A 20,000-nucleotide genomic window follows, 5' to 3' on the forward strand; every position below is an offset into this window, starting at 1 on the left:
GATTTTGGGGTGGGCGGGCAAGGGACATGTTCCCCTCAATATTTAGAACATGTGCATTTTAAATGAACAACAAAATGAAAGTAACAGAGGACTTTGTTTGCACAAAATAGTGCAGAAATATTCACCAGAGTGCAGGAAGTTCATTGTATGATGCTCAAAATTTCTTGACACGCCCCCATCCCCCACATTTCATATGCTTAAATGCAGTCTGCACCCTTGTTTTGTATCACTTTATTGTTTCTTAAACAGCTTATTAAACTCTTTGGAACATATTATGGTTAATGTATGATGTCCTATATATATGCAACATCATGATATATATGTGGGATATTTGTCATCAGACTTAGTTTTGCTACTTGTGGCTTTTTGATATGTTAATTCCAATGTTTGATTAGTTCTATAAACATTATTAGTAATTTGTTAATATTACATTAGTACAGTTTTTGAATGTTGGATAATTACAATTATATTGCATAAAACAACCGAGCTAAACTGGTTTAACTTTTTTCTTGACATTCTGAATTCAGACAAGTTGATTTATTTCTGTGGATTAATTCCTGTTTTTGTTTTTTTCTCTATAATTGTTTCGCTTTGCATTTTCTCAAAATCTATTTGCATTAAGTTTAATGAGAAGATGGAGCAATCTGGGCAAAAGCACTGGCTGCTTATACAACACAGATGTGATAACTACAGGTGTGGTAATGATTTTTTTTTTTTTTTAAAAAAGAGAAATACAGTCTAAGTCTCAGGCCCTGTCAACATTATACAGATACAGACACACGCCCTTCATTTCACAAAATATTTTTATCCACACTAGAGCACAAAAATGACCCAGGCGAACGTCACCTTTTTCAAAACAACTATTGGAGATTTCCTTCCAGTCCTCATTGACAACAATCCTACTCGACAACACTTTCTCATCCCAACTTGTCAAATATTGACACTTGTTCAGTGGACAATCATGTCTACATATCAAGCCCCTAACCCTAAAGAAAATCCTGCTTTTTTTTGTTTCAGCTGGAAACCAATTTTATGGGTTCTAAACAAATTTATTTTTTGGTCGAAATGCTCCAAAGGGTTTAAAGTTAGGTGCTGGAACTGGAACTGAACTGGTTCCATGTTCGTGGAAAAGAAGCAACAAATGAACATTGATATTTAGTGACCAAAAACAACATTTGCATGTGGATGAGAAGCCAAAACATTAAAGAAAATGTCTGTTTTCAAAAATATCTGTACACGTGTAGACAGGGTCTCAGGTTCCTCCTTTCTCTTCTCTCCTGTAGCTCTCTGTGTCCTTTGCCATGTGAAATATTATGTAAACCTACAAACCTTGTACAAAAGTTGAAAAGAAAACAACAAAACATGGATTAGGGACATTGTTTAAAACACATGGACTGACACTGTTTGGAGTATTTGCATCCAAACTTGTCAGGAAAAATAGGAAAGCGGGATATTAGCTGTTCAATAACTGACACTACTGCGCAGTACAGTACATATATAGTGTGGGTAATTACTGTCTCTAACGCGCACACACAAACTCACACACACACGCACAACTAACCTTCCCGTTCTCTCTCATCCCCTCCGGTGAGGCAGTAAATGAAAGCTGATAGCCGGCTTGCTGTCAGCTATTTAGCACTGCTTAGCACATTTTCAAGAGCAATGAACCCACTGTGGATCAAACTGTCCTTAACTAGTGGTTTTGAAGTTGCATTATGGGCAGTAATGAATGCCTTTTTACACTGTTTACACTCCTACTGTGTCATTCAGTATCCACACCAGAGAAACAGAGAGAGAGAGAAGGGAGTTTAAGCAATCTGTGATTAAGGCAGTCTCATAAATATTGCAAGAGAGGTTTTTGGCCCCCATTTTTGGAGATACACTGCCACAACAGTCTTGAGTTCCCAGCTCTTACTAACGGCTGCTTCCTTTCCCCACAGATTACAGAGCAGATGGGTGGACGTGAATACCAACGGCGAAAAAGAAAATCTTGATGCCACAATGTTCGATCCATGAAGGGAAAATATCCCATCAAAAACAACATCGAGCAGTAATCCTCTTTGGAAGAAAAGGTCATATTTGGTTTGTGTATCAGTCCTCCACACAATGAATAATCTTTTACAGGGACCCTAAATGAAAAAAAAAGCACAGCTCAGAGCGATTTTTAATTAAGAAATGAAAGTAAAGTAGAAGCCTATATCTAATTTGTCCACTGAAGTTAGTGCTAGGGGCTTTTTAAGCGGCGTGCAGAGACGAGGATAGACAAAGGTCCCACTGACAGTAGCTTAACTCTGTCTCCCTTAATTGAGTTCATTCCAAAATACAGAAAAAAAGTCAAAGCAGATACATACATATTAGTAGGACACAGGAGATGTGGCTCCCTTACTGTCAAGTTCTGCTGATCGTTTCGCTTCCTCTCAGCTTGTTATGAGTTCAAGCCGTTTTAAAATCTGCCAACATGGCAATCCTTATGTAGCGCACCCTTTACAGTGCTTCCAATTACTGTACTTAGGGCTTCAAGTAATAACTAGGCCTCTATCAGAGCTTCACACTCTTCTCTATACAGTGCGAACAGCCTCACACCCACTCCTGCATGGAGCGCTTGCAGTACAGTATGTGGCGCTGCGTGCTCTTCCTCCTGAACTGGAAAACGGTGTAGAGGAGGACCATCATGCACAGCGCCAGGACACAGGGGATAGCGATGGCCACAGCTTTCTCCGTGCCCCCAGCGCTGTCCAGTTTGATGACGACGTCCACGTCGCCGTTGTCATAGTGGCGCTCCTCCGCCACCGGGGGGCTCCAGTCCCAGTCAGGGTCGGCGGGTAAACCGTCACAGCCCATGAAGTCCCTCAGGATGGACCTCGGGTAGCTGGGCTCCACACGAAGCATCTGATTGTTGAACTTCCAGTACTCCTTTCCCTTGTAGAAGTAGGTGAAACCTGGAGGGACACAACAAATTCACGTACATGAATCAACTTTGCAAAGACCAAGTGCTGTGCAGTTGCATGTGTCACTTTATCACGCAGTTAAGTAACCAGATCAGTGGTTATGTGTTCATGTCTCGCAACAAAAACATAATCTGGAAAAAAAAATCACTCCCTGCTGTGTTCTTTTGATTGCTTATAAATGAGGCTGATCTTCTGAGATGTCGAGTGTTACAGAAAAAATATCAATTTTCTTTTTTTTTTAAGTGGCACATCATTTGTAGCAAGCACAACTCAGAGGGTTGAGAGAAAAATACAAAGAAAACACAAATTAAATTCTGATTATGCATCAGAGTCCCTTGAAGGAAAAGAAGAATTCATTATTCCCAAATCAATCTTGCAGAAATATTGTGCTTTGCTGATCTGAAGTGTTGGGCTGCAACACTTCAACAAATGATGATTATTCTTTTTTTAAAAAAAATCATATTGATTGTTTGGTCCAGGGGTAGGGAACATGCACCTCTTTAACCGTCTTCAGGGCTCCCTGTGGCTCTGACGAAACAAAAATATATGGAAATGAATAACAGTTATTTTTTAAAATTTTATTTTTCATAATAATCATTGTTGTAGGCTTAAAGTGATTCTTACATTCTCCAAGTATAAAAATATATAGCCTATTCACAGAATAACATTTTTCTTTTTTAATATTTTGTCAACTAAAATGTATGTACAGCCTGGCTCCTCTTCTCCTAAATTTGCTGAACCTCAGTGGCATTGGCTGTCTTGAGTCTTCATCACTAGGCTAGCTAAAGATTTAAAATTTAAAAAGTAAATGTCTTGGGGACCAATTTAGAATAAAAAAGTGTGTAGGCAGATTTTTTTTGCTTTCACCACCAACACTGCAGAGTTTAATGAGGGCTCATTTAGAGCAATTATTATATTGATGATAGGCTAATTTAGACTTCATAGGCCGTGTTCCCTTCATTATAAGACTCAAATATGTTTTGTGGCTTCAGAAAGAGTTCTCATTTTTTATAATTAATATTATTAATATATTGACCTAATTTTAATTCAATTTAAATTTTATTTATTTATTTTTCTTTTGAAAGTAATGGTTGCTGGCCACTGGTTTAGTCGATTGAACATTTTTTAAAGAAATTTAATATATCAAATATATAATAAAAACAAGCAGCCAATCCACAAATTTAAGGAAGTGGCACCAGTAAATATTTGATATATTTTGCTTGAAAAATACTCAAACAATCAACTGATTACCAAAATAGATACCAAAACATCACCAAATACCAATACCAAAAACTATGTTTTTCTTTTGATCTACTACTTGTTGTTGCTCTAATGTAGTGTATTGCAACAGCAGTGTATGAAATTAATTCCCTTTTTCCTTCCTTATCACTCTCCTCCTGCAGTTGATGTGTGCAGATGTTCTGGCCTCTAATGTGTTCTAAACTGAGACTTTTTTATTTGCACGGAAAATCAGAAAACAAAAACAGAAAATTGCAGCAGAAATGATGGCAGATGCTTTTCACTCAACTTGTTTTTCTTCTGTTGTGTTGTTGTATTCAAGGATAAAATGACAGCAACACATATCAGACAAACTAGATCTCTCTGCAGTATTTGAAGGTGTTACGTTTGATCTTTTATCTTACAAACAACGGTTATGTGATGCCATTGTGTAAAAAGTACAGTAGTTACAAGGTCCATAAAGCTGCCATACCGTTGGCCTTATCCACAAAAGCCCCCTGTGGAGAGTCAGGGATGCCCTTCCAGACGGTGATGGGTTTGGGATAACCCTGGATCCATGGTCCTCATGTCCTCATTGTACCTCCAGTACCTACAACAGGACAAACACTGCAGTTAATTCAGAGTTTTGTGAACTGTCGGTGACATGTACCTCCTGCAGTTTGCTGATGTGGGTCAATCCCGAGAAGGAGAAAAGACACGTTCTTGTGAGTTTAAAGAGATCCCCTGGGTCATGATTTCTGGAAAGAGACATTGCAAGTTTTTCAAATGTATCTTTTGGCGCTTTGAGCAACACAAGCTGAGTGCCATCTAGTCTTATTATATTGGAGAAAAGGAAAACATCTCTCTCGGCCAATATTTCCAAAACTCGACAATTCACAACAAAACAATCTAGACTGATAATTAGCTCTACAGGTAAAAGAGAAAATATGCATTTCTATTTTGGGATGAACTGTCCTTTGAGAAGATGTTATCGCCCAACTATTATATAGCTTTTTCGATCAGCAGGAATACAATATCCAAGTCATTTAATTGCAGAGCTCTGGACGTCTGCACGCTGTTTTTACAGTGACAATCTGTTTTACTGTAACTTGCATCCAGACTTTTGACCAGAGAAACCAGAGAAAGCAGTCAATCAATCATTCATACTGTGTTTTTCTGCTTGGCAAATTTGTATCAGGGGCTGTTGTGATTGATCTGCTTTTCATACACTCGCGCGCCACACACATATAAATCTTTCTGCAGAGTGTCATTTCTTTGAATTAGAACAAACACCACCCTGTCACAGAGAGAGAAAGAGATGAAATCATGTTTGAGACGATGGACAGAACGTCCTGTTTGTCATGATGTGCAGCAGCAGGTTGAGGGATGACAGTATCATGACAAAGCATTTTGTCAGCTTTCACCAACGGGTCCTCTGACCTCTTAGGATATGATTTATCATGACAGCTGAACAAACGTGAGTCACACAGACATACTCGCAAACTTTTAGACGCTTCCGACGCACATAGATAAATAACACATTGTCTGTTATGGTTGTTTTGGATGACTCCCTGGTTTCAATTCACATCCAACCACAGGTAACTAACTACAACCACAAATAAATCACTATTTGCACGCAAGCAGACTTAATAATAAAAATACTTAGTGTGCAGGATTTAGGAGGGTGTATTAGCAGAAATGGTGTACAACAAGCATGTTTTCTTTGGTGTATAATCACACTGCACTGCCATCTTTCTGCGGTAGCTCACAACAGACAAACCAAATGCTCGCTATGGACTGAGTGACTGATTGAGTGACATCACTTTTCTACTTTCAGATGCCTTTCACAAGTGATTTAGTCTTTGAAAATTGGTGCAATTTCTTTCAAAAACAGGGGAAAAATGTAAGCAACTAGGTAAGAAGTGTTTTACAAATTGCAAGAAGTTAGTTGATTAGATGGGTCATTTCTTCTTTCATTGCTCATTGCCTTCTTCTCATGGTTTTTAAGTAATCTAGTTGCTCAGGTTTCAAGGGGTTAAATAACCCATCTATTTGTTTTGGAGAGGAAGAGACCTCTATGTGTAATTCAGCTCCTGGTTAAACCAGGTTAGACCAATGAACGGGAATTCTGTTTCAGCTGGTTGTAATGTGCAAATCTCACTGCAAGCTGCCACTAAATCCCCCTAAATCTTACACACTGCTACTTTAAACTCTGAAGTAATGCAATTGCAATAACAAATGCTGCTCTAATATCAGGTCATATTGGGTTGAATGCCAATAAGCAGCATTTTTTCAGCTGTTCAACAATGTTTTTAAAGCAAAATGTGACAGTTTACAGGGCTTCAAGGATGCCTATCTGTGCAAAAATTAAGGATGCATTGATTAACAAACCTGTAAAATTATTATAAGTCTCAATGGAGGCAGTCCTAAAAATCATAATGTTCCAAACTCAGTCAAACTGAACCGGAGGGAAGGAGTCTCAACATAGCTACAATGTTACTTGTATATACCATTTGGTAACAGAGTCAATTTATTTGCATAAACAAAAGAGTTAAATAAAGATTTCAGAGATTGGTAATCCTCAGTATGTGTTCGCTCTGAGAAATTCCAGTTCTGCCCAACTACTTAACTCCATAACTGTGCTCATGATCGTTCCACACAGACCTGTCTCCTTTGAAGAAGTAGGTTTTGGCGACATCCTCCCACCAGACAGCTGTCTCAATACTCTGAGTGGGCATGCCGCTCCCGAACAGCGAAATGTCCTGAGGGTACGAAGGCTGGAGAGTTGTGTCCTTGAAGACCCAGAAACGGTTTCCTAAAATACACACAGCAAGTCAGGAGGCTCTGGCTCAAAGACATTATCATAAAGATGACCTCAAAATTGCACAAGACAAAACACTGCCAACTCTCAGCTTATCCAAGCCTTCTCCGTGTGTACTTTTTCCCACTGAGTATGTTCATTTCTATTCACATGATTTCAAAGGTCAGATGTATCACCTCGTTTACAAAATATCTACACAGCAGAAAATCTATGCAGTGTTATCTATAATACAATAAACAGCCAGATGATGCTCTGAAGGCAGCTCCACTGAGACTTGTTGTTTTCAGTTTTATTGAAGCTATTGTTGCATTTAATTCAGTTTGATCATAAGTGCCTCGGGCAGAGTGAGGAGAGCTGCTGTGGTGGTGTGCTTGTAGTAAGTAGCTAGACACTCACATGCAGTTAAGTCCCCCTGAGTGAATAAATAAAGCATGAGGCACTCTGATCCCACTGGGTGACAGATGTCATGTTAATCTGCCTGATGGACGGATGGCCGTACTGGACCTGCTCCCGCTCTGCTACCGCACAGAATGCAAAACAACCTCTAAGTCACCCGCTCAGATGCTATATGATAAGAGATTAGTGTATGTTTAAAGAGCTCACGCATGCACATGCACTGTAAGTAAAAGCGTTATTTTTAGTCAGTTATTACATTATTGTGGTTTAAAATGTCATAACTGCTATACATTTGTTATTAAGTAAATGATATGGGTAAAGCAATTTCAGTGTAAAGTTATGTCAGTTCTTATTTTGTTTGATCTTACACTATTGTTTATTTTTTTAAATTTTATGTCTTTTTCTTTAAAAAAAAAAAACATCTTTTGTTTTTTTTTATGATTTGTACATTCCAGTATTACGACATTTTTCTGCTTTGTTGTTGTAGATTAATGTTAAAAAAAATCTAATAAAAAATCTGAAGATGCCATGTGGACTTTTTTGTAAACAAATAAAAGTTATAAATACATTCACTGTTTTAACCAAAATGTCTGTCAGATGTGTTAAATGCATTTCCCTCTCCATAAAATATTTGCAAAGCTCATTTAAAAAAAAAAAAAAAAAAAATATATATATATATATATATATATATATATATATATATGTACATATAATTTAAATACTGCATTATTTACGTCCGTGTTTTTTAGCTGCCAGTCTTTTTCTTCTTTTGTTGGTGCGTTGTAACATTTCTTGGTAAGTGATCCACCATAAATAATCAAACAATGAAACCAGCAGCAGAAATGTGTATTGTGTTGCCTAGTGTACTGTCTCGTGGGCATGTGCATCAAAGTATGTTTGCACACTAACAGTACAAAAGCGCTGTGGTCAGAACCATCCGAATCAAGTCAAAGTCAAGTCCAAGACCAGGTCCAGTCAAGACCAAGTGAAGACAGAGTCTACAGCAAATAGAGTCCTGTTCAAGACCATAATGGGCAATAATAAGTAATAACACATTTAAAAAAAAACTAAAAATCTCTTGATTTTATTACCTTTGAAAAAGACAAACTTCCCTTCACTATTTTCATACACAGCATCAATTTTGGGAGGCAAGCCTTTCCAGAAGTAGTTGATTTGCATGGGGTAGCCAGGAACGACAGAGTTGTCCCGTACCCTCCAAAACCACTGGTCCTATAGAAATGGGTAACATATAATCATCATCACTCTCATCATCATTTTCGTTATTATCATCATCCCAAACAGTTTTAAAACCAGCAGCCATGTTCACTCAGACTGATAACTACCTTGAACACAAACAGCTCCTGTCGAAGGATGGCCAGGGTGTTGAAGCCCCCGTCACAGATGTTAGGTTTGGAGTTTGGGTTGGAGGGCTTGGCTCCTTGTGGAGGGCGATGGGGTCTGGCATGGCGGTCGTGCTTACGGGGGTCTGAGGGAGGGTGGAAGCGAGGAGGAGGGACCGTAGGTGGGGGCCTGGTCGGCTGTGGTGCTCTATCTGGTGGACCTAAAAAGACAAAAATTATTTCAACTTCCTTCCAATTCTTGGACTAATACACCTTTAACGCTGGCACGGATCATTTGGCCTCTTTTAAACCCTGTTTGTTGACTCATGTTGGCTGTCCTCTTTAGCAGCTGACAAATGCTGCTTACTGGCAATCAACCCAATATGACTGAATGTTGCAGCATTTGCAATAGTGACTAAGTGATTGCAGGGCTTGGTATTAATATTTTGTTTTTTTAAAAAAGTGTTGGAACAGTTTAATACATATGTAACATTGCTCTAAATGGCTTATCTAACTCCTTCTAATTACTGCTAGAATTTACAGAAAAAAGAGCTGATTGTTTTTGTTCAACTTCTACATCATGAAGAGAGAGACTAACATATGATGCAAGGGGTTACCATAGATTTTCTGGATGCCCTGTAGGTCATCGTGAGGTAGTTTGAAGTTCTCTGTGTCCATGTACTGGTAGAAAGGAGCCATTATAGCGGTGGGGTCGTTCGAGTGTTCCAGACCGAGAGCGTGGCCCAGCTCATGCACCGCAACCAGGAACAGGTCGTTACCTGGAGAGAGCAAGAGGACGTTTTTAATGCAAAAATTACCACCTTCTTTATTAATCTCTTGTGTGCCTAAAACATACACTAACATGCACCATATTTACATACACCCATCATAGCAACAACATCAATCCCTGATGGCAAAAGCCCCTCAGCAGGACAACGCACCATGCCACACCTTAAAAAGTAATCAGGAATGGCCCAAGGAGTGTGACAAAAAGCTCCAGTCATCCAACTGTCCTCCAAATTCCTAAAATCCCAATATGATTGAGGGTCTCTGGGACATGCTGGTACTACACCTCACAACCCAAAGGTCTCAAAGTATCTACCGCCAACAGGTAGCTGGTGCCAGGATGCTCCAAGAGGTCCTATGTCCATGCCTTGACATGTTAGAGCCAACTCCGACATAAGGAGACCCCACCAGTGATCTAGGGTACCAGTATGTCCCATAATTGATGATGATGATTATTTAAAAGGAGGAAAAAAAACTGGAAAAATTACTTTAAAGACATCTATTAATTCTGGGAAAAAATGTTAAATATGTAATTATGATAATTAGCAACAAATATAGTTTTTCACATGCTTTTTTAAATTTTTTCTTCCTCTAGCCATTTTTCCCTACCTTTTCAAAAAATGATTTTCTAAATCTACTAATTTCTCGCAAATTGTGGAACATTTCTTACCAAGGTGCTCATTGCCTTTTCCCCATTTTTTTTTAAAGAAATAGCACCAATTTGCTTCGGATGGTTCAAAGGTTTAAAAACTTGTGAAATGCGTCAGATTATATCACAAGAAAAGTGATGTTGCTCCAGATTTTAAAGGGTTAAGGCTTCAAATCGGTAGTCCACAAACCAATGGGTGTCAAAGCACTTACATCCATTATTTATATAGTCTATGGCAGAGACATGTGGGAGCCTACACAATAAAATCAGTCTTGCAGCGACTACTCAATTATTCTGCCATCAGAAATAAATCAGCAATAATTTGATCACCAGTTAACAATTTAAAACATTTATCAAGAAAAGAATGCCAAATATTTGCACGTTCCAGGGTTTTACATAGGAGAATTTACTTCTCTGAGCTGTAAGTTGACTACTGTTGGGTTTTGGACAGTTGGCTGGATACAACTTTTTGACATTTTATAGACAAACCATTACACCCATAATTGACAAATAACCATTTGATTAATCAGCAATAAAAACGATCATTACTCTCAGCTCTCTGGTCCACACTTAACTTCAGTTGAGTTAATGTGGTGCAATGTAGTGAAAGTAAAGATTATTGGAGGTAAATTGAACATGCACTTTTCCTTTTATTTTTTTGCTCCATACGAGAAGATATGCCCCATGTGTGAGCTAAAGAGAGCAGAAAGCAGAGGGACACACACTCACGTTGCAGCCCAGGGCTCCAGTGAAAACACAAACATTCATGTTATGCACCTGAACACGTACAAATGTCGACATAGCACAAGGAAACATTGTGGGTATTACATTCAGGCACATACACAGACTCATGAAAAAAGATACACGCCACGGTCAGTGTCTATGCTCGCCAATCAGCTCATAGTGTCAACCTGACTTAAGAAGAAGTACACCATTTACGTACAGCTTGTGACTGAAGCTGTCCCCAGGAGATAGTTGCCCTTTAAAACATGATATCCACTCCGGCCGGCAGCGCTGCCCAGACCGACCACTGACCCTCAGCCAGAAACTAAAAGGTTACACCTGCCCCTCCCCCCATTTATCTCACACAACCAGCCTCTTCCACCAAACCAAAAATGTCCCATAAAGACTCCCAGGAGACGGGTCGTAGCTACCATTAGCGCACATGTCAACATGCAACATTTACAATTACACCGCTGTGAAAGCCCATTAAAGGTTGCACGGCTTCCCAGACACATAAGCAGAGACAGGAGCTTTTCAGAATCAGCCTCAGCGCTCCACATGGATAACCACGGGACTCTGCGCAAGGGTGAACATGAATTTGACTTGGGAGTCTGAGACAATTACCATTGGAGTATGAGAACAACAGATAGAGGGATGGAGGGAGGGAGGGGAGCTGATGGGTGGTAAGCAGTTTCCCAGAACAAACACAGTGTGAGCTTTTATCCTCCTCTTCCACTAATGGGAGGATAGAATGTAAAGCGTATGGCACATGGGTATTAGCAAAGCAGCCTGGTGGTGCTCTGACAAGCTCGGCGCCCTGTAGGTAGGGTAATTAAAGTGTGTGTGGATGCACGGCTAAGAAAGGCAATTTCTGAGCTGCTACGCCCTGCCAGGATCCAAATTGGCAGGGTGGACACATTACATGATACAGGGGCCACTAGTGATGCTCAATTATGGCACAAATCATGATCACGATTATTTAATACTGACAGGATTATTTAAAATGATTACTCATCCACTTTGAAAAAATCATGCATTTATTAAACTTTTTTTAAAAACTTTAATATTGGAATTTCTGAATATAGTTAATATAAATAATCAGAAAAACAAATAAAAAATCATGCAAAAAATGAGAAATTAAATGAATAATAATATAAACAGTGCAAGAGGAGAGGGAGAGATGCTGTGCTGTTGGCAGAGGAGCTATTGACTGCAGTTACCTTCTGTACAACATGCAAAGGAAGGAAGTACAATGTAATATCTTTTAAAATATTTCTCAGTTTTTCCCCAATGGACTGAATAAGTTGCTCAGTTTGTTACTAGTTTAAAAATAAGGTCACCATAAGGGTCTGCAAACTCATTAAATCAAGTGAAAAAAGTCAGCAAGTTTGCAACACAGAGCGAAGCGCTGTAATTATTACAAAAGACAGAACAGGAGCATTGCTATAAAACAACAATTGTTTATCTCTTTTATCTTGTCGTTGGACACCAGAATTGTAGATTTTTTATAAACTTATTCGAATATCTGATGGCTGGTCGGTAGCGGTTGATCAGACCAAAATCGGTCCTAATTCAGTCTAACTCTAAAATGAGTCGTCTGGCTCTAAAGTTGAGTCAGAAATAGGTATCATAATAACACAACACAACATTACACATAATATCACATCATTTTCACATTTTGTAATGGTGTGTTTTTGTTTTCTGTCCCCTTTCGAAGCACCGAGCTACATCAAATTTACTAAAAACAGAATAGCCATAATCATGTGCCAGCAACCAATGTCTTAAAATAGCAAAGCTTTCTATCCTGTCATCTGAAGAGCTTATTATGCAGGAAAAAAACCATCAAAATCCTGACAGATGGGGTGATGCATCTTTACAGAGCACAGCCCGATCAAAGACATCTCTGCATTCTTTGTTTTTGGTTAAGCATCCCTCGTACCCTGCACTGTGATACCATCTCTGTCATATTGCCCTTGTGCCCAGCCATCTGTATTTCCAATTTTTGCTTTCCATTAGTCCTTATCTGTTTCTCCTGATGAATGTTTGTTCTCTTTTCCCCATTGCTTCCACACCCATTTTACATTACCTACCTACAAACATTCTGCATTTACCAAGCTTTCTTTCCCTACTTTCTCACTCTCTCTATATTCATGTTCAAACAAGCTTTTTCTTTCACTCACCATCGTGGTTGGGATTCCCCAGGGTCCAGGGCTCATCTGAGTCAAAGTGCGTGTCCCCTCCTATGCCTGGGCCCGGGAAATAGGCGTGTGCGAGGAATCCCCCCTCCCCATCGAAGGGTGAGCTGTCACCATGAAAACCCGAAGCGAAGATGATAGTGATGTCCACGTCACGCCTGCCAGTCTCCAGTGCACTGTATGGAACGGCCTCAAATCGTAGAGGAGTCACACCCTGCCACACGTCAAACGCCCGCCGGATGGCATCGTGAGTCTCCCGGGGGCCCACCTTGGGTGTGACATTTTTTATGCTGTGGGAAGAGAGAAAGCAAACCAACTGAAGAGGATGCAGAGAGCTAGAGGCTGTGAGGAAGAAATACTCTGCAGGTTGTTTACTGTGTGTTTACTATGTTCATATAGTAAAAAGTCATTTTTACACTGGCGGTTCAAGGCGAGTATATCATGCTGTTAGCTTGCGTCGCCAGTGGTATGATATGCTGCCAATTGGCTGGACGGCACCTGGCGCAGCAGTATGATATACTGCTGGGCAGTGTATCATAAGAGCAAGAGCTGGAAAGTCTCTACAGGGTGGGTGGGCAGGAAGGTTGATGGATGGGTCCAACAAACCCTGGACTTTCACCCGGGAGCCTGGTATTTTCTTCCCTTATGGATGTAAAGCCAAACCATGACTTTTTTCTAAACCAAACCATGTGCTTTTGTTGACATCCTTGCAGGCATCTTGAAAAATCAACAACAGATGCAGGAAGATACCAGGGGCATGACATGTAGAATTTGAGGTCCACTGACAAAGCGGTGATACAGTATGTAACAACTTGGGCTGTGAACCTGTCGGAAACAATGAGATTCGGGGGCTCCTTACTCTCTGAACAGAGGATGAGATCAGCCACCATTTAACAGAGATGGTGAATGATTGCTGCCGACGTGTACATTATATGTCAAACTAGAGGCAGATGCTGTTGTGTTAAACGTCAGGCCTCTTTTGCTACTGCGATGCCGGCATGCTATCTAAAATCACACATTGTAGGAGAACAATGCCACCGTCATTTGGTTCTGTGTAAAAATGCAAAGGAGGCATCAAAAAATGGGAATGTGTGGTGCCCTCATAACGCTATCTCTGTGTAAAAAAGGGCTAAAGACATCGATGTACACGGTGCAGCAATCATTTTAAAGCACGGGGAACAAACCATTCAGTTAAAGTGGAAATAAAATATAGACCGCATCAACCCTGTGACTCTCAGTAATTTTGAGTGAACATTTTTCTACTTCTCAAAATGAGGAGACACTAAAAAAAAAGTTGCACTTGACACAACTATTTCAAGCCCGGCAGCTTTTACTGAACTTTTAACACAGCAGTCGTTATCAGTCCCTGGCAGGCAGAGAGGAATGGGAAATCTTCTCCCTCTCTCTCCACTCATTTTCCTGAATAAAGTGCAGTCAGCAGCAGCACTGGCTCAGCACTGATTGACATTCCATTAGGAGAGGTGGCTCATCAATTCAAATTCGGGGAGGAAGGGAGGATTTGAATAAATTGACAGTGTTATCATCTATTACTGCTGTAACCTGTCAATTTGCAGTTGTGCCAGAGACCCGTTTATCAGTTCTCCTCAGAACCTATTAAAAGCCGGAGCTTAATCAGGCGAGATAAGATGAGAGTTTGAATATTTTCTGCTGAGATTACGGACAATTTACACTCAGGATTCTCAAACAATTTCATATGAGGGCGAGGAAAGCGTTCCATCTTCATGCTACTCAGCTTAAACTGTTTGTTTTGTTTTATGAAAAGAATGAATGGAGGAGGATTTAAAAAAAAAAAAGGCTGATCCTATTTTCTCATTTTGCCAGCAAGCTATTTTTAAACAGGAAGTAAACACAGTCACATTGATGTGTGAATCTAAATGTGTGATGGTGATGATATTATCGTGTTCCACCCCATATGTGACGTATTTGTCTCTATGACAACACAGAGCATGTGATCCCAGGTGATTAAAGAGGAGGAGATGTGAGACAGAGGAAGAGCTGAGAAAATTAACACAGGCACATCTGATACCCCACAATAAGCGCTGTCGAACTCAATGGTTGCTATGACAACCGCCTCCACTATCTCTCACCTGTAGGTGATGTGTGCCCGCTGCCACCTCTGTCCTGTCAGCGCGTACCTCCGCTTCCGTGACCTCGCGGCACTTTTAAATTTGTCTGGAACTCCACAGCGAGGCTTTTGCATCCAGCTATTGAGAGGAGAGGAGAGGAGAGGAGAGGAGAGGGAAACAAAGAGAATGAAGAGAAAGGAATAGAAGAGTGAAGCAAAGATAAATGAAAGAAGTGAAGAGAAGAGACAAAAGCAAAGAAAAAAGATGAAAGCAAAGAGTAGAGACGAAAGCGAAGAGAAGAGACAAAAGTGAAGCAAAGAGACGAAAGCAAAGCGAAGAGAAGAGACAAGAACACCGGGAAGAGAAGTGAAGTGAACAAAGTGAAGAAAATGAATCGAAGAGAAGTGAAGGGACGAAAGCGAAACGAAAATAAGAGATGAAAGCGAAGAAAAGAGATAAAAGTGAAGCAAGGAGAAGGGACAAGAACAGAGGGAAGAGAAGCGAAGTGAAGAGAAAAAAAATAGAGGTGAGGATATGAAAGCAAAGAGAAGAGATGAAAATGAAATGAAGTGAAGAGAATGAAGCAAAAGAAGTGAAGATAAATATAAAGAAGTGAAGTAAATAGAGAGAAGAGAAGAGAAGAGAAGAGAAGAGAAGAGAATGTGACTCGTATTTGCAAAAATAAAGTTAGGAGGTGAACACCATCACGAGACGACACGAAGCACTGAAGTGAACTCAGTGGTTCTCTTCTTGCTACATCAGCGAAATAAGGAAGTGTTGTGAAACATACCACTAAAACTACTCCAAACCACAACCATTGATACAAGTGGAAGAACAAAATATCAGTGAGAGGAAATCAAGTGTGTTCTCATTCATACCACCATTAGATTATCACAACTACAGAACACTCGTACTGCAATACGTAGGCAAAATGTCAATCCTCACCTCAGCGTGATATCACTGCATCATCATGCAAAATAAGAAGAGGGAAAAGCGTTAAACCTTCACCTGAGGTCGTTATAGACGAGGTGATGAGCATGTCTATTTCTGTCCTTTACTAATTCATTCAAATATTCAAAGCTACTGCTTCTTTTTACTGAATGAGTATTTATGTATGTGACACAAGTGGCCTTCTGAAAGTGCAAGACCTCGGTTTGAGTTTGCTCAAGCACGTGTGTGTACTCACTCCTTGGTTTTCTCATCCAGTGTCCCTGTGACATTGAGACCGTAGACGCGCTGCATGGCAGCAATGGCTGAGTGCATGGTTTGGGCCGAGCGCAGGACGGACATTCCCGGTTCTGTGCGGGGAAGGTAGCCATACCTCTGTAGCCATCCCTGCGAGGAGGAAGGAGTAGAAAGATTTAGGACTTCATATTATGGCTATTTCAAGGCTTCTCTTAGACTCTTTGCCTTTATTAGAGAACTCGGAGCTGAGAGAAAAAAAGGGCCCTGAAGGCTGAAACTACCTCCAAGATGTTGCACATTTGCATTTGTGCAAGTTTGCTCAGATAATAAATGAGTTAATCATCTGCAAAACGTTCATTCATCAGCCGAGCTGTCAAAAGTGATAGGCTATAAAAAATATCTTCCCATTTGCTGCAGCTATGAACTTGAATCTCCTTCATTTTCTGTTTGATTAGATTTGGTCCCACAAGTAACTGTTTCAATATATTCCCTTTGTCAGCATTCATATCTCACTTAATGCTCGGAGGCTGTCTAGTTCAAAGACATTCCTCCACCGCAGCAGTTGGGGTACCTTGCACAAGGGCACAGTAGCAGTTTAACCTTTAGAAACCTGCACAAATTGGCTTGCTTTCTTCAAAAAAAAAAACAACAAAAAAAAAAACCAAGAACAAGGCAATGAGCAATGGAAGACGAAATTGCAAGACATTAGTAGAGTAGAGGAAAATTACCTTAAAATTTGTTGAAAAAAAAGGACAAGAAAGAAAAAGGGTGGGAAAACAAGCAAACAAGGCGAACAAGTCTTGGAAAATGTGTGCTATGAAAATTCTTTTAATTCTGTAACATAATTCTGAATATATAATTATGATATTTATAGATACAGTTTTCCCCTAGCTTTTTTCCTTTTTCCCTACACATTTTACACTAGCTTGTTTTGAAATAATTTTCTAAATCACATTTTTACTCAGTTGCTCATTGCCTTTTTTCACACATTTTTGAAATAAATCACACCAATTTGCTCAGGGAAAAGTGTTATTTGTTTGGTCACGCTACCTAGTTTTTTCCCAGTATATGATCAGTCCCACAATAAATAAGAAAATGGCTGCAGGTCAATATTTCTGCATCTCACAAGAGGTAGTGAGGTGATTAACAATTGCTCCAACATCACAAGAGAACAAACTGCACTGGGACTGAGCTGCGGTGGTTATAGTCCGTTGTTTGTCTATCCAGCAGTGGTTTAGCTTTGACTGTGTATATTTGCTCAGAGGCTCCCTGGACATCACTGCAACTGTTTGCATTTAAATCCCTTCCAGTGACCTTAGTCAGTGGTTGGGTCTTGCGGCTGCTGGTCAGCGTACATGTGCAGCACTGTGGCCGTGCCTCCTCATGCCCTACAAAGCTTGAGTGCGGCTTGACACAGAGGAGAGAGGTGAGGCCGAGCATCATCCAGGGGTCACTGGCAGACTCAATCCTGCAGCCAAGAGGGCCATGAGGTGCCCACACCATCCACATCTGTCGGCATGCCACCCAGCTGCCTTCCTCACCACCACACAGCCTATGAGATATGCTCCAGCTAGCTAATCTGACTAGCTGTCTCTTCTGTCCACCCCCCAACCCCCTCTCTCTTCTGCCTCTATCCCTCTTTCTGCTGAGCTAAACGCCTTGTTTATCCTTTTTTTCCCCCTCGCCTCTCTCCTGTGGGCGTGTTTCCTGTGTGTGTTTGTTCAAAGGCACAGATCTCACAGAGATATCGGGCAAGATTTCAGTGAGCCATAAAATTGAACAATGATGTGTTTGTGTGACTGTCAGCCTCAGCATTTAATTTCTTCAGAGTGTATGGAGGAGGGGGAGCCTGAGGTGAGGATGAAAATGACATCAATTAATGAAAAAAAAAGAAAATCCTATATTATGCAGATGTAAATGTTTGATTCCCTCCAACACTATGATGCTGCCAAAGCATATCTGACTTTGTGTTGGCTTGTCAGACAATATAGCAGTAAAATGCTGTTAAAATAGACCACTCATGTGAAATCATAGGTAGCACATTTAGGATCAGCAGGCTGGTTCAGCTCAGCTCATGGACCGCAGTGTAATAAAATGAGCATCCTTCTGTTTCATTGCACTCTTCAAATGAGGAATGCGCGTTATTTTTCACCGTTCAGAGCGTGAGCTGTCCTGATAGGCTTACAATATATCCATGTTATGCGTTATGGTAATTGTGCCCACGGATGGCGTGGGGAGTCGATGCATGATCCGGGCTATATTTATATGTTTTTCACAGTGGAGCAGATGATGTGGAGGAGAGAGAGGCACGGTCATTTATGATAACCAGGGAAGGCAAGGCCGTTTATCTTACCTCAACGCTGAAGTGATGATCCTCCTCTCCGGACACAGCACACGAAATCCAAAGCAAAAAATGCAAGCAGAATGCTGCCGCGTAAAAACAATCCGATGGTTTTCTGTTACTGGAGGATACTAAGGTCATAATGACCTGTTTTTCCCGAGTGTTTATTAGAAGAAGCCGCCCGTCTGCTTTGGCTCTTGTGTCAAATGAAAATCATCAGACGAGCTGTCAAGGCAGATGAAAACGAGAAAAGGCCCCCGCGTTTTGTAAAAACAAGATCCCGATGGTGGCATCAAAATGTTCCGATGTCAAGCAGAGATAACGCGGCATGTTAGACCTGCTGCCCTCGCCATTCTTATTTACATCAGGGGCTACATCTATCCAGCAGCATCAATGGCCATGTACAGTACCCAGTCTGCGCAAGATAGGCTCCCTCCCGACTCGACGCCTGCGCTTTGATTTCTCACACAGCGCAGCGCTGCTTGGCAGCATCATGAGAGCTGCCCGACAGAGTGCATGAGAGATGAAATGCCATGCTCCAGAACTGCCTGTACGTTTGGATTTTGCAATGCAAAGGTTACGCCTGTGTGCGGTTTGAAGCACACACGTGCAGTCAGATGGTTTGATCTTAAATTTCTGAGGCTTAGATCCAAATTATGTAGCCTACATTCCTCTGCTGATGCATGTATATTCAATAAAGTGAAATTATCTCTCTGTGCACAGATAAAAGTGAGTACTGGCCCTTTAATAAACTCAATGTAGCCTGAATCTTCAAATCTTCTATCAAATATTTTATACAAGCTATATTATATATATATATATATATATAATATATATATATATATATATATATAAATATATATGACTGGCAGAATGACTATCAGGACACATTACTATTTTGTAAGATGTTCTCTGTTTTATTACTATTATAACTTTTGCTCCTATATTATTATCATTATTATTGTTATTATTATTATTATTATTATTATTATTATAGTAGTAGTAGTAGTAGTAGTAGTAGTAGTAGTTGTAGTAGTAGTAGTAATTTTTTATTATTGTTATCATGACCCTCCCCGGCTTATTGCTTTTACCTGTCTTATTTTTATTTACGTATTATTTCATTTATTTTATTATTATTATTTTTGTAATTATTATTATTATTATTATGCCCCCCCCCCCCCCCCCCCCCCCACACACACACACACACACACATCCCCCTTATTTTATGCCTTAAAATAAATAACAAACAAATAAAACCATTTAAAATTTAAATTCCCTCCCCTATACCAATAAATACAATACAATAGCATA

The 20,000-nt window shown here is 40.1% G+C and overlaps 1 protein-coding gene across 1 annotated transcript; it reads right to left on the reverse strand.

Annotated features, from left to right (window-relative positions):
• Window positions 1-703: 703 nt before the first annotated feature.
• mmp16b (matrix metallopeptidase 16b (membrane-inserted)) lies at window positions 704-19,098 on the reverse strand. The gene is given in 11 exon segments (XM_042497763.1): window positions 704-2,939; window positions 4,660-4,735; window positions 4,737-4,776; window positions 6,831-6,981; window positions 8,475-8,613; window positions 8,727-8,944; window positions 9,341-9,502; window positions 13,062-13,366; window positions 15,185-15,301; window positions 16,350-16,498; window positions 18,702-19,098. Coding segments are annotated over 11 exon segments (1,848 nt in total). The 5' UTR covers window positions 18,831-19,098; the 3' UTR covers window positions 704-2,577.
• Between the last annotated feature and the right edge of the window lie 902 nt (window positions 19,099-20,000).

This window comes from Plectropomus leopardus, chromosome 12, assembly GCF_008729295.1.
Source record: "Plectropomus leopardus isolate mb chromosome 12, YSFRI_Pleo_2.0, whole genome shotgun sequence".
In the NCBI taxonomy this organism is placed as follows: domain Eukaryota; kingdom Metazoa; phylum Chordata; class Actinopteri; order Perciformes; family Serranidae; genus Plectropomus; species Plectropomus leopardus.